This window comes from Polyodon spathula, chromosome 3 (genome assembly GCF_017654505.1).
Source record: "Polyodon spathula isolate WHYD16114869_AA chromosome 3, ASM1765450v1, whole genome shotgun sequence".
Taxonomy (NCBI): domain Eukaryota; kingdom Metazoa; phylum Chordata; class Actinopteri; order Acipenseriformes; family Polyodontidae; genus Polyodon; species Polyodon spathula.
In genome coordinates, this window is record NC_054536.1 from 27444244 (window position 1) to 27457755 (window position 13512).

The 13512-nt window shown below is 37.2% G+C and overlaps 1 protein-coding gene across 37 annotated transcripts in view; it reads right to left on the reverse strand.

Annotated features, from left to right (window-relative positions):
* The window catches only part of LOC121312935 (CLIP-associating protein 2-like), a 136481-nt gene that overhangs the window by 25764 nt on the left and 97205 nt on the right, over positions 1–13512 (reverse strand). For 13 of the 37 annotated variants that reach the window (XM_041244879.1, XM_041244875.1, XM_041244903.1 and 10 more), the window contains 6 exons: positions 11781–11804; positions 10755–10999; positions 10016–10079; positions 8563–8565; positions 776–939; positions 220–298 (listed from right to left, as the gene is read on the reverse strand). In XM_041244879.1, the coding sequence (XP_041100813.1) occupies positions 220–298; positions 776–939; positions 8563–8565; positions 10016–10079; positions 10755–10999; positions 11781–11804 (579 nt within the window). The remainder of the gene's footprint in view (positions 1–219; positions 299–775; positions 940–8562; positions 8566–10015; positions 10080–10754; positions 11000–11780; positions 11805–13512) is intronic. The other 24 variants (XM_041244900.1, XM_041244905.1, XM_041244897.1 and 21 more) reach the window with 5 other exon arrangements.

Consider the following 13512-nt stretch of genomic DNA (forward strand, 5'->3'; position numbering starts at 1 on the left):
CCACAAATGACAAAAGAAACTAATAGAACATGAACATTTCTTTTCGCAGTGATTATTTATTTTTGTAATTACTTTTAAATCTAAACTAGCAGAAATGATGATGCACAACCCTGCAGTGTGAAAATACTATAGACCGCTGCAAGAAGACCAAGTTAAAAAAATAAATAAAAACAATATAAATACGACACAATACACATTCAGTCTGGCAGGGGTACCGACCTTCAAATTCGGTGTCTGAGTCTGGTCCACTGTGAATCGCATCAAAATGTTAAACTGGAGATCATTTGGAAACGACTCCCTGCAAAGAAAGAGGAAGGAGATCAGTGCACATCACCTCCACTGAAATGGAGTCAAGAAGAAAGCAAGTCATGTTGGACCACCTTGAAGGACTCTGGGTTTACCAATGGCCTCTTACTCTTACATGGCCCTTACAAATACTGTAACCTAAAATATCTCTTGATTCAATTTGCCTTAATGAATTTTCCAACACTTGTTATATCTGGTGTAAATTAGCATGATTTTTGTAGCACCTGGTATCATATTTATCAACATTAAATTAAAAGTCATCTAATCTTAATCTGATATAATTTCCATCGCATACATTATCTGAGAAATGTCATCTGATCAAACCATCAAAATATCCCACAGAAAAAATGAAGATATCTGTATTACATCAATATCAGGGTCTACCATATACTAAGTATTAATAAACATTCAAAATAAACTCCCACTTTCCCAAAGATCATCTTAAAAGCAGTTTGTAGATTAGCTGTACCTTGTAATATCAAGGGCTTTTTGGACCTTTGCCTGCACAGAGCCAAGTAAGTCTGCACCCATTTTCTTCAGGAGCTGCGTTAGTAATACGAACAACCAGTCCTGCAGGTCCTCTTTGTGGACATGAATAAAGTCTACCAGTGTTTCCAGGAACATACTGAACACCTGGTGGGGGAAAGCATGAGAGGAGACATTGACCTGGGATGACCCTACAGCTGGATCTCAAAGACACAGAAACACTGATAGAGAATGCAGAGCTTTGCAGCCAAGCAGGGATTCAGTATCTGGATTAAAAAAAAAAAAAGTTTTACACTGCCAAGTTTCCCAAGCCCCCATTCAGAATTACCAGTATTAGTTATCCGGGAGAGATTTCATAAATCATGTGCCTTTCATGCATGAAATAAATACATTAAATAAAAATAAAATTAACAAAATAAAACATCTGGATCAACCCATTCGTTCGTATATATATATATATGATATATATATATATATATTATATATATATATATATATATATATAATCTGGATATTTTGTTAAATACTAAGCACATTTTCAAGGGTTATTTATTTATAAGTGGTCCAGTCCGTAGGGCGTACAAGTCGGTCTGGTCAGCCAGACCACATGGGTTAGTATATTGTTTCGATAACAAAGTGCGGTAACCCCACGCCAAAAAAAACCAATATATATATAAAGATAAACGGGACCTTACATAATATTAATTAATGTACTTTAAATATGTCATGTAGGTCATCCAGTAGATCATTCAAAAGGCCTTTTTAAAAAAAAAAAAAAAAAAAAAAAAAAAAAAAAAAAACAATGTGTGTGTGTATATATATATATATGTGTGTGTGTGTGTGTGTGTATATATATATACATATATATATATATATATATATATATATATATATATATATATAATTATATATATATATATATATATATATATATATATATATAGATATATATATTATACAGCTCTGGAAAAAATTAAGAGACCACTGCAAAATTATCAGTTTCTCTGGTTTTACTATTTATAGGTATGTGTTTGGGTAAAATGAACATTTTTGTTTTATTCTATAAACTACTGACAACATTTCTCCCAAATTCCAAATAAAAATATTGTCATTTAGAGCACTTATTTGCAGAAAATGACAACTGGTCAAAATAACAAAAAAGATGCAGTGTTGTCAGACCTCGAATAATGCAAAGAAAATAAGTTCAGATTCATTTTTAAACAACACAATACTAATGTTTTAACTTAGGAAGTACAAGGTTGTCCTGGAAGAAAACTTGCTTCCTTCTGCTCTGACAATGTTCCCCAACTCTGAGGATTGGTTTTTCCAGCAGGACAATGCTCCATGCCACACAGCCAGGTCAATCAAGGTGTAGATGGAGGATCCCCAGATCAAGACCCTGTCATGGCCAGCCCAATCTCCAGACCTGAACCCCATTGAAAACCTCTGGAATGTGTTCAGAGGAAGATGGATGGTCACTAGCCATCAAACAAAGCCGAGCTGCTTGAATTTTTGCGCCAGGAGAGGCATAAAGTCACCCAACATCAGTGTGAAAGACTGGTGGAGAGCATGCCAAGACGCATGAAAGCTGTGCTTGAAAATCAGGGTTATTCCACCAAATATTGATTTCTGAACTCTTTAAGTTAAAACATTAGTATTGTGTTGTTTAAAAATGAATCTGAACTTATTTTCTTTGCATTATTCGAGGTCTGACAACACTGCATCTTTTTTGTTATTTTGACCAGTTGTCATTTTCTGCAAATAAATGCTCTAAATGACAATATTTTTATTTGGAATTTGGGAGAAATGTTGTCAGTAGTTTATAGAATAAAACAAAAATGTTCATTTTACCCAAACACATACCTATAAATAGTAAAACCAGAGAAACTGATAATTTTGCAGTGGTCTCTTAATTTTTTCCAGAGCTGTATCTCTCTCTCTCTCTCTCTCTCTCTCTCTCTCTCTCTCTCTCTCTCTCTCTCTCTCTCTCTCTCTCTCTTCTCTCTCTTCTCTCTCTCTCTCTCTCTCTCTCTCTCTCTCTCTCTCTCTCTCTCTCTCTCTATATCTCTATCTATGGAGAAAGAGAGGAATAGTTTGGAATTTTTATGCCAAATATTGCGATTTGCCCATTAAACTTGTGGAAGATTGTGCTGAGAGATAGTGAAACTTAAGAGGAGAGGCATTTTTCTTAAATAGAGAGAGAGCGAGGGAGTTCGAGGAGGGAGAGAGTACCATTTAAGAAATGGAGAGAGGAGTGAAGGGAGCTAACATGAATTGTATAGAGGCTAGAGTATGCATTTTTTATTTGCCTATTAATGAGAGTCAAGAGAATTTTAGAGAGAGAGAGAGATTGAGGTAGAGGGAGAGCGTAGAGAGGTAGAGGAGAGAGTAGTATCTAGAGAGTGCCGGTAGAATAGTGTGAGCGAGAAGAAGGTATAAGCGTGCAGAGGCTAGGGGGGGGGGAGTTTCCCAAGAGGAGAGAGACCCTCCTCCTCTCTCCTCGCTCGCTCAGGAGTCTTAGAGTAGAGGAAGTAGGAAGACTAGTTTATCTCTCTCCTTTCAAAAAAACAAAAATGTTCATTTTACCCAAAAAACATACCTATAAATAGTAAAACCAGAGAAAATGATAATTTTGCAGTGGTCAGTCTACATCTATTTTTTCAGGCTTATCTTTCTCTCTCTCTCTTTCTCTCTGTCTCCCTCTCTCTCTCCCTCTCTCTGCACTCTCTCTCTCTCTCTGCTAGAGAGTTCGAAGAGAGAGGCGGGGGAAGAGGAGCGGAGACAGGAGCAGTGAAGGAGGTAGCGAGCAGAGGAGAGAAGGGGCAGGGGAGAGAGGAGAGAAGAGAGGGAGCGAGTTAGAGAGGGAGGAGAGGGCAGGAGAGATAGGAGAGAAGAGGAGGAGGTAAGGAGAGGAGGGAGCGAGCGAGAGAGGGCTCTCTCTCTCTCTCTCCTCTCTCTCTCTCTCTCTCTCTCTCTCTCTCTCTCTCTCTCCTCTCTCTCTCTCTCTCCTCTCTCTACTCTTCTCTCCTCTCTCTCTCTCTCTATATATATATATATATGAAATCTACACTGAAACAAAGCAATATTTTACATTACAAGAAGGAAACATACAATAGATTAAAATTTTAAATTTACCATCTCCTGGTGGCCTTAACCAAGCTAGATAAAACTAAAACAGCCAAAATGAATCCATAATTTTACCATGAACCAAATCAAATGTTTTTTTTTCTTCACTTTTTTGTCCTAATGTGTCTCAAGAAAATGCATCTGATAATTAATCCAAAAACTCAAAATGTCAATCAGTTGTTTTTCATCAGGATCAAATACGTTCCTTATTATTTTGTTTTGACAGCTCTCAGTCCACAATCTGGTTGTAGGAAGCATAATACAGTACTGCCATGTATTAGATGAAGGTGCAAGCTAGCATCCAAGCCACTCTTGAAATGTGGGTCAATTAGGATGTGTATTACAGCAGTTTACAGATGTAAGGCTTTATACCACAGGAATCAGGAAATTAAGAATCTCCCACCCACTGTATTTAAATTAGTACTCGAGGGAACCCACCAATCTGCAGAGGGTTGACTTGAGCTCTATACAGAATACAGATCTTTCTCTACAAGATTCTACAATCACCAGATATATATGAATGACATGGCACAAATATAAATGATATAGGTTTTATCATATTTTCACATGAGTGAAGCAAGTTATTCTTAATAACTTGCTGTAAACATTGTAGCTGCCACATGCTCAAGATTAATTGCACCAAACATCATACAATGTGTACGGATGTATGGCTTTTAACAATGAAATGTCAGTGTATTAGTGAAAAAAAAATTGCATTCTGTACTGTTTATTATTATTTACACAACATTGCATGAACCACACAGGTGTCCCCCCCAAAGACAAAACCAATCAATTTATATAGATAGTCAACTCTCATTAATACAAATTTCAAGGGACCAGCAACAACATTTGACTCATCAGTAATACAGTACCATGAAAAGAATTACAAATTGAAAAGTATTGTGCATTTTATTGAAATACAGTTGTAAGTGAACTTTTAAAAAAAGTATACACTGCAAATGAACTGGACTTGAAATCTAAATGTCTTGGGTATTCTGATCTTGGGTATTTTTAAACCACAACAACCACAAAAGCAAGGCATCCTTAACATCAAGTATTGAGCAAATGAGAAACATTGATAACACATCCACAGTTTGCTGTTCATAGGCCTGTACTACTGTACAAAGTTGCAATGAATGTTCTTTTCCCTTTACGTGGTACATTACCCATCGCTTTCAACACCTTCACTTTTGTCTGCAAGGATAGTGCAGACAAAGGTGTCTGCACTATCCTTGCAGACAAAAGTGAAGGTGTTGAAAGCGATAGGTAATGTACCACGTAAAGGAAAAGAACAAAACTGTGTATGGCAACTTAAAGCATTATAGACTCAGTAGTGCCAAAACAGCACTAAAGTACAGAGATGCTAACCTGGATCAAAGTGAATACATTTTCCACTATCCTTTGTACTCAGCCATTCAAACTAGTGCAATTTGTTTAATTCAAAATTTTCTTTCACAAAACAGGAAATTCATGTGAAGTGAATTCATATTACAACTAGTAAATTTACAATAAGTGACTGCTAAATTTGTCCGGGACCCTTTAGAAAACTCCTATCAGGATATTTATTGTATTAATGAGAATTGTTACTGAATGAGAACACACATATATATTTATATCTGATATATAGTCATATATCTTTATAATATATATATAGATAAATCTATTAGATTATGATTATATATGAGAGAAAGAGAGAGAGAGAATTACATTTCACAATCATGCAAGGGACAGATTTACATCAAATATTGAACAAACTTACTCTCTACAGAGAGTTCCAACACAGAGGAGGGCATGCAAAAAAAAGAGATAAATACACCAATTAGTTTGCAGCTATAAAACCTAAAACAAAATCAATTTAAGATTCTGCAAATACATGTGTAATTACTATAGGTTCATGAAAGGGTTAACATGAGGCAAAACTTCCATCACTCCTGCAGCGCACTACTGATCTTCATACATCAGAATACAAAAACACATTTTACAGGTCATACTTCACCAAGAAACTTTTTTTTTTTTCATAAATGAAGTGACAAGTTTTTTTTGCAAGAGTTTTAAAAGTTCCCATTGAATTTGAATGGATTGAGGAAGTCTGTGCCATGCTGGCAGTAACTTATCAGAACAAAAAGCCAGAAACATCATAAAAAGGGAATACGTAAAAAAATCTATTTGAATTAGACACCTGAAGATACTTACTTTTTAAAACAGCATTTTCATGAAATGGGGAAAAAAAGAGACAATATAAGCAACGCTGCAGCTGCAATTTGATCAAACAAGATAATTTTGCCCATTTCATGAAAACAAAAGGAAAATGCAGCGAAAACATAGTTGATTTAATGACTAAAGCAATATACTAACATGGTCAACAAGAAAGGTAAACAGGACAGTTTCACTGGGAAGCAGGTTGTCTAAAGACTTGAAGTAGGGTTGACCATGCTCTGGCTCCGGAGCCCTGGAGCCAGCTCTGGGGGCAGGAGCCGGAGCAGAGCTTGCCAGTTTTGTGAGCTGAGCTCCGGAGCAGAGCAGAGCTGGAGCTGGGTCACTAGAGCACTCCAGAGCATGGAGCTGAAGCTGAGGTTCCAGAGCAGCACCACTATTTCCTGCCTTTCACATTTTAAAAAATCCTTCTTGAATCATTCAGTTCAAACATTTGAAGGAACAATACAAATAAGTATAGAAAAAAAACTAAATGTAAATACAGAAGTACTTAATATGTATATAATTTTTCTATTGATATGAGGAGTCATCCAAAATGATCCAACTAGAATTATGTATTCCGGTACCTGCAGCCACTACCTTTTATGAAAACCAGTGCAGGCATATAGTCCTCAATTTCGTAGAAAGAGGACAGTGAGGGAAAGATTGTAGGCAAATGCAATCCGAAACATACACAGAAGGCTAGGATTGACTAGTGAATTTTTACCTTGGTGGAGTAAATCAAGGCAGTTACGATGTTCACAATGTAGTGTATAACAGATAAGAGGACAGATGATAGTGTATCATAAGACATACTAGATACTGTACTTCATAGTACACCGATTCTATTCATCTAACATTATACTGCTGGAACAAACATGGTATTTTCATGTTCAGATATTTGTTCAGGATTCAGACATACATTTGAATATTTGCAAAAAATTACCAAACAAAATATGTAACACTATTAAAGTTTAAAAAAAAAAAAAAAAAAAAAACCCAGAAGAAAGGCCTGACTACTCTTGTAAATCAATTACAACACAAAGGAGCCAGAGCATGGCCAACACTAATTTTTATTTTTTTTTGTTATGTCTTTGTATTTTTTTAAGATTTAACATCACAGGCTGTGCATTTACTATGAGTAACTAAGGCATGCTGGTATGGTAGTGGTGAATGGACATCTTATAAGGATGTTAACTAGCAGTTTAGAAGCAGTTTGAAAGCAGGTTGACAGCTGCAGAAACTAAGCTTAAACTTACAAAAAATAATAATAATAATAATAATAATAATAATAATAATAATAATAATAATAATAATAATAATAAATAATAAATTAATATGGCCTTCAAGCCATAACACAGGCAGAAGTGTTAAAGCAACTCTTGAAATAATGATATACCCTCGGCTGGATGAGATCCTCCCAATAGTACTCAAAGAAATGAAAGAAGTTATTTACAAACCACTAACTAAGAACATGCAACTGTCTCGAGACAGGAATTGTACCAACGGACTGAAGTATTGCAAATGTCTTACCGATCCACAAAAAGGGAGACAAAACCAAACCAGGTAACTACAGACCAATAAGCCTGACTTCTATTATATGTAAACTATAGTAAGATACAAAATGGAAAATGACCTTTATGGTAACAGTGTCCTGGGACACAGTCAGCATGGTTTTAGGAAAGGGAGATCATGTCTAACTAACCTGCTTGATTTTTTTGAGGATGCAACATCGACAATGGATAATTGCAAAGCATATGACTTTGCTTATTTAGATTTCCAGAAAGCTTTTGACAAAGTCCTGAATAAAAGATAAATTCTCTAACTGAACACAGTAGAGACTCAAGGAAATGCATGCACATGGATTAGGGAGTGGTTAACATGTAGAAAACAGAAAGTACTGATTAGAGCAGAAACCTCAAAACGGAGCGTGGTAACCAGTGGAGTACCACAGTGATCAATACTAGGTCCTCTGCTCTTCCTAATCTACACTAATCACTTAGATTCTGGTATAGTAAGCAAACTTGTTAAATTTGCAGACAACACAAAAATTGGAGGCGTGGCAAACACCACTGCAGCAGCAAAGGTCATTTAAAATGATCTAGACAGCACTCAGAACTGGGCAGACATATGACATTTAATATAGAAAAGTGTAAGGTACTGCTGCACGCAAGCAATAAAAATGTCCATTATAAATTCCACATGGGAGATACTGAAATTGAAGAAGGAGCCTATGAAAAAGATCTAGGAGTTTATGCTGACTCAGAAATGTCTTCATCTAGACAATGTGGGGGAGCTTTAAAAAAGGCCAACAAGATGCTCGGATATGTTGTGAAAGGTGTTGAATTTAAATCAAGGGAAGTAATGTTAAAAATTTACAATGCATTAGTAAGACCTTATCTAGAATGCTGAAGCCACACCAAAGTTTATCTTTAGCCCCCCCCCAGATACTCTCTTGAGGTGCGTGGGGTCACCGGTTCGCACCCACCCTCGGCTCTGTTACAAAGGCACTTACTTCACACTGCACTGTAACACTTGTACATTATGTTGGATAGAGGCGTCTATTTATTAATTATTATTATGAACAGGAACTTAAATCAGCATTATATTCCACCATAATGATGAAGTTTTCCAAGGTATATCGAAAATATTATACATGCCCACACAACGTGCAGAGAAGCACCCTTAAAATTTTGCCTAGACCCCCTCAGCTCCCTCACCGGGGAGAGCCTGGTTCTGCTCCCTCTGAAAAAAAAATGCTAGCATAAAATAGCATCATCTTAAAGCTGTGCTGTTTTTCCTCCGATTGAACTCCTGCAGTTGGACTCTAACGTTACGTGATCACAAATACCTGCGCATCCTAACTGAACGTTATTGGGGAGCGTGTCCATAACTGCATGTTTTGAGGAAACACGTTCAGTTTGCAGAAATTGCAACCACAGTACATTGATAAGCAGAAATCAATATTTTGGGGATGATTATTGGAGAAGCCAGTGCCCCTGCTTGCACCCCCCCCGCCCCCCTTGTACACGCCCCTGGATCCAATTCAAGCACTCAAAATTCTATAAGATATTGACAATGTCGACCCAAGGGACTTTTCCGACCTGAAAAAAGAAACTAGTGCCAGAGATCACAAATGGAGATTAGATAAAGGGACATTCAGAACAGAAAATAGGAGGCACTTTTTTTACACAGAGAACTGTGGGACTCTGGCCCCAACTCCCCAGTAATGTTGTTGAAGCAGACACACTTCAAGAAGCTGCTTAATGAGATTCTATATAGACTGATTCAAGGTTACCATCCCTGGTCACCCACTAGAGGGAGCTGCAATCTTTCTCAAACACATTTCAGCAGTGGGCATTTTAAAAATACAAAAAGTAGAGACAACCATTGCTGAGCCTAAAAATGCTAGTTTACCAAGCAAGTCCTTTTAGAAAATACCTAATAATTAGTTTAATATATTACTCATCCACAACTTAACATTTCACTATTAAGAATCTGAGTCAGCAGACAGCGAGTTTTTGCCAGTGCCTCAATACACTGAAGTAGTAAATGAAACTTTGTTTATTAGTTTGTCTACTAAATCCCAGTTGCATGAATTGTTAAAAAAAAGTTTTATGAAAAACAAACTGGCATGTGTTTCAACCTCACTTCCTGGTATACACTACAGAAGCCATTAAACTGTTTAACCCAACAGTTACTGGGTTAAAAAATACAAAATAGTAATAATAATAATAATAATAATAATAATAATAATAAATTAAATGTACACTATGCTGTGAAATCTGGTGATATGAGCAATACGAAAGACAAACTGCAGACCATACATTCTATCTTATAAAAATGCAATGATTTAGCCTATTGATCACGGAATAACGTCCATGTTTTAAACACTGGCACATACCTTGCTGTGCGGGTCTGCAAACATTCTAGTGAAGATTTCACACAGCCTTTTCAATTCAACACGGCTGTAGGGGGGAGCAAACAAAAGTGATACTGGTTAATTCAGCAAGACCATTGCAGATACAAATCCAACATTTTATACACCGCACAGATAACGGGGTTCAGCTCTTTTGCACGAGATGATGTTCCCACTTTAGTTTAAATCAAATACTGTGATCAATATGTTACAGAAGAGTGATTTGTCCACATGTATTAACTCTGATAAAGGCATAAGGCTAAACTAAGGGTGGCCAAAGTTGTCCCTCCAAGTCATGAACTCTGTTCCAACCCTTTTCTAAATTATTTAATTCAAAATCACACCTCCGTCCACAGCCTAGGGTAGTTCATTATTAAATTTTTACTTTTAAATCTGGAGTGGAATTGTCCTCCAGGACTACAATTGGGCACCCCTGGTCTAAACCGTTGTCTAGTTCAGCGATCCTCAAAGTTTGCTGGCTGTGGGCACATTTGTGTTTTATTCATAAGGTTGAGATTTAAATACAGTAGTTATTTCAAAATGTACATTGAAATTACATTAATGTAGATTTATCGTACAGCACAAAAGGAGATTAAGACCACACAGAGCAGTAGACATTGAAATGGCTCTTCTACTATACATCAGCCTTGCAGATTGCCATCTGCTGTCACAGAAACCCTGTGCAAGGTGCTGAACAGCCAACCTTTCCCTGTTTCAGCCTCACCTCAGCGTTCTCTGGTTCTTAAGCAGATTCTGCAGTCCCAGCAGTCCCTCCTTCCTCTCAGACCAGTTGGAACTGGCACAGCGGTTCAGGACCTCTGCCACATCTTCAGTCTGCCGCATGTAGGTGGGGATACTACCATTGCGAGAGCTATAGGAACGCTCTGAACAGGCACTGGACGCGTCACTGTTGGCATCGTCATCAGAGTACATTCCATAAGTTTCATATCTCCTCCTCGCAGACTTCTTCTGCGGCAGGGCGAACACAAAGGGTTACAGTTTACTGAGTGCTGCAAGGTTTCATTTTTGTTATGGGGTGGTTGAAGCTTTCTTGGTTGACCCTGCAACAGTTCATTTATTTATTATGCGTTCATTTTATTGTGCCCAATTATTTAACCCCCAGTTTTCTCCCCAATTTAACATCCAATCATTTTTCCCCTCACCGCAGCCATTCCCCACACAGCTTAGAAGAACTGAAGGTTCAATGGACATCTTCCCAAGCCATGACCGAGCCAGCTTCAACACACTTATATACCTTTAGTGCTTCAGCATTATAATCTAACTTTGCAAACTTTGATAAGAGGAGGTCCCCTTTACAAGTTTTCAGATTTCAGCTTCTGCAGGGACTACAGTTATAACACACACATAACTAAGTTAGTTTAGCAATGTATAAAACGAAGTTAAATTTTGTTGCTCTGCTTAGGTACCTAAGAACCTTAGGTTAGGTTGCCTGAGAACCACTGTTCTAGACTTACAATTTTACTGGTATAAACAAAACTAAATCTGCACTGTTCTATGGGCAGTTAACTTCAAAACATGTTCCAAGGATCTAGGAGGAGATGTCTAAGGTGATTCACTTTTGTAACTTGAGATTTAAAAAAATGTGTGTATGCTTTGCGAATTTGAAAATCTGAACTCTACAAAAGCTTAAATATGAAGGTTCAGTTTATCTTGCAAATGGATTTGAGAACTACAGTAGTACATGCAATGTATTTTAAAACAAGAGTTGGAAAGAGTTTTAAAGCTCTACCTTGCTCCTTATGTCTCCTAACAGCTGATAGCACAAACAAATCAAATAAGAGGTTAGCACAATCAAAGTTTTGTTAGCAAAAGTGAGGTTAGTAAAAAAAAAAAAAAAAAAAAAAAAAAAAACTATGTGAGGGGCCATTTTAGTTAAATATTTATTTCAACAATAAAAGACATTTTTTATTCAAAAGCAACATGACGTCTTAGCGATATATGTGGAAATGCGTAACTGATCGTATCTCCTACCATATTTGACAGAATAAAAATTCTGGTTTCCAAATATGTGCTGTGGTTTCTTTCATTGAACTCCTGGATAATGAGCAAGAATACAAGAAATTAAGTAATCCGATCTGTTGCAGCCCAATGCAGCCATGGGCATGGGCATACCAAGAGCACCCACTACAAGTTGGAACTGGTACCTTCACCAGTAAAAGCAGAGCTTGTCAATACTAGACTTCATTCACCATCTCAATGTACCTATGGACTACGTGTGCATATTATGCATTGAAATGCAACTGTTGCAAAGAATTTTCAATCAATGGGGAACCAGCTGTGATCTTGCCAACCACTTCTTGGAGATTGTTGACAGCAAATACAAAGACTTTGATAAAGTTCATGTCATTTGACAGGTGCAAGATTCCAAATTTGTTAAAGGAGAACACACCAGTTGCGACAAGGAGATCACAGGAGCATTGCATACCATATCTCTGATCCTGCCATTGAAAAAGTTACACTAAAACAACTTTTATGCAGCCAAGCCAGTAAGCAAAAATTGTCTCTCAAGTGTCACGAGGAATCTAAAAAAAAACATAAGTAACAACAATGAACCAGTAATGAAAGACAAACAGGCTCTCTGTAGATCACCTTGACAGTACACAGGAGGTGACAAATACCCAAAATCTACTCTTATACTCTTGATGCTATGCAGAGGGGTGCCACATCAATCTGTATCGTGTCCCAACACGAATGTGCTAGTGCTTTTTACTGGGGATTCCAGGATTTCTCCCCTGCCACATCATTACTTATTTGAATGGGATGTGCGCAGAGAACCACCAGATTGGGCCCAATATATGAAGCTCTCGGAGGTAGGCTAGTCTGGATTCCATGCCTTCAGTGGTTGTGATCAAATTGGCACACACTGTGGGAAATCCAAAACATCCTGCTGGAATGCACTGGAGAAAACAGATGTTCACATTCTACAGGCATTTGGCAACCTTGGGAGAGCACCACACCTGCAGGAAGATGATGTCAGTGCGACTGAGGGTTACACATGTCAACCCTATGTGCCTGGCACGGCAAGCTCTTCTGTGAAAGAAATGCACTGGTTTCTTGACAGTGAGCAAGATTGTGTTGTTTTATTACTGGAAATAGTATTTCACTAGAAAGATGAATGTCAAAACGTATGATTAGAAACCAACATTTGTTTTGTATATCAAGGAGGAGATATGGTCAGTTACATGCTAGCGTCATATGTCATGTGTATAAAAATGAAACTGTGATGCTTTATTAATGGAACGGTATTTCACTAAAAAGATTGACCCCCACAGCACATGTATAGGAACCAGAAGTGTAAATCTATGTTGTAGACTGCAGGAAATATGTATTTCTATAAATACAGCTACAATGTCATACTTAATTTGCATAAGAATGACTGAAATTATGGTCCAAAAATTGGTGATAAATATTTTCAGGTTTAGTGTATGGTATATAATAGATTTCAGCAAATAAACCAAATT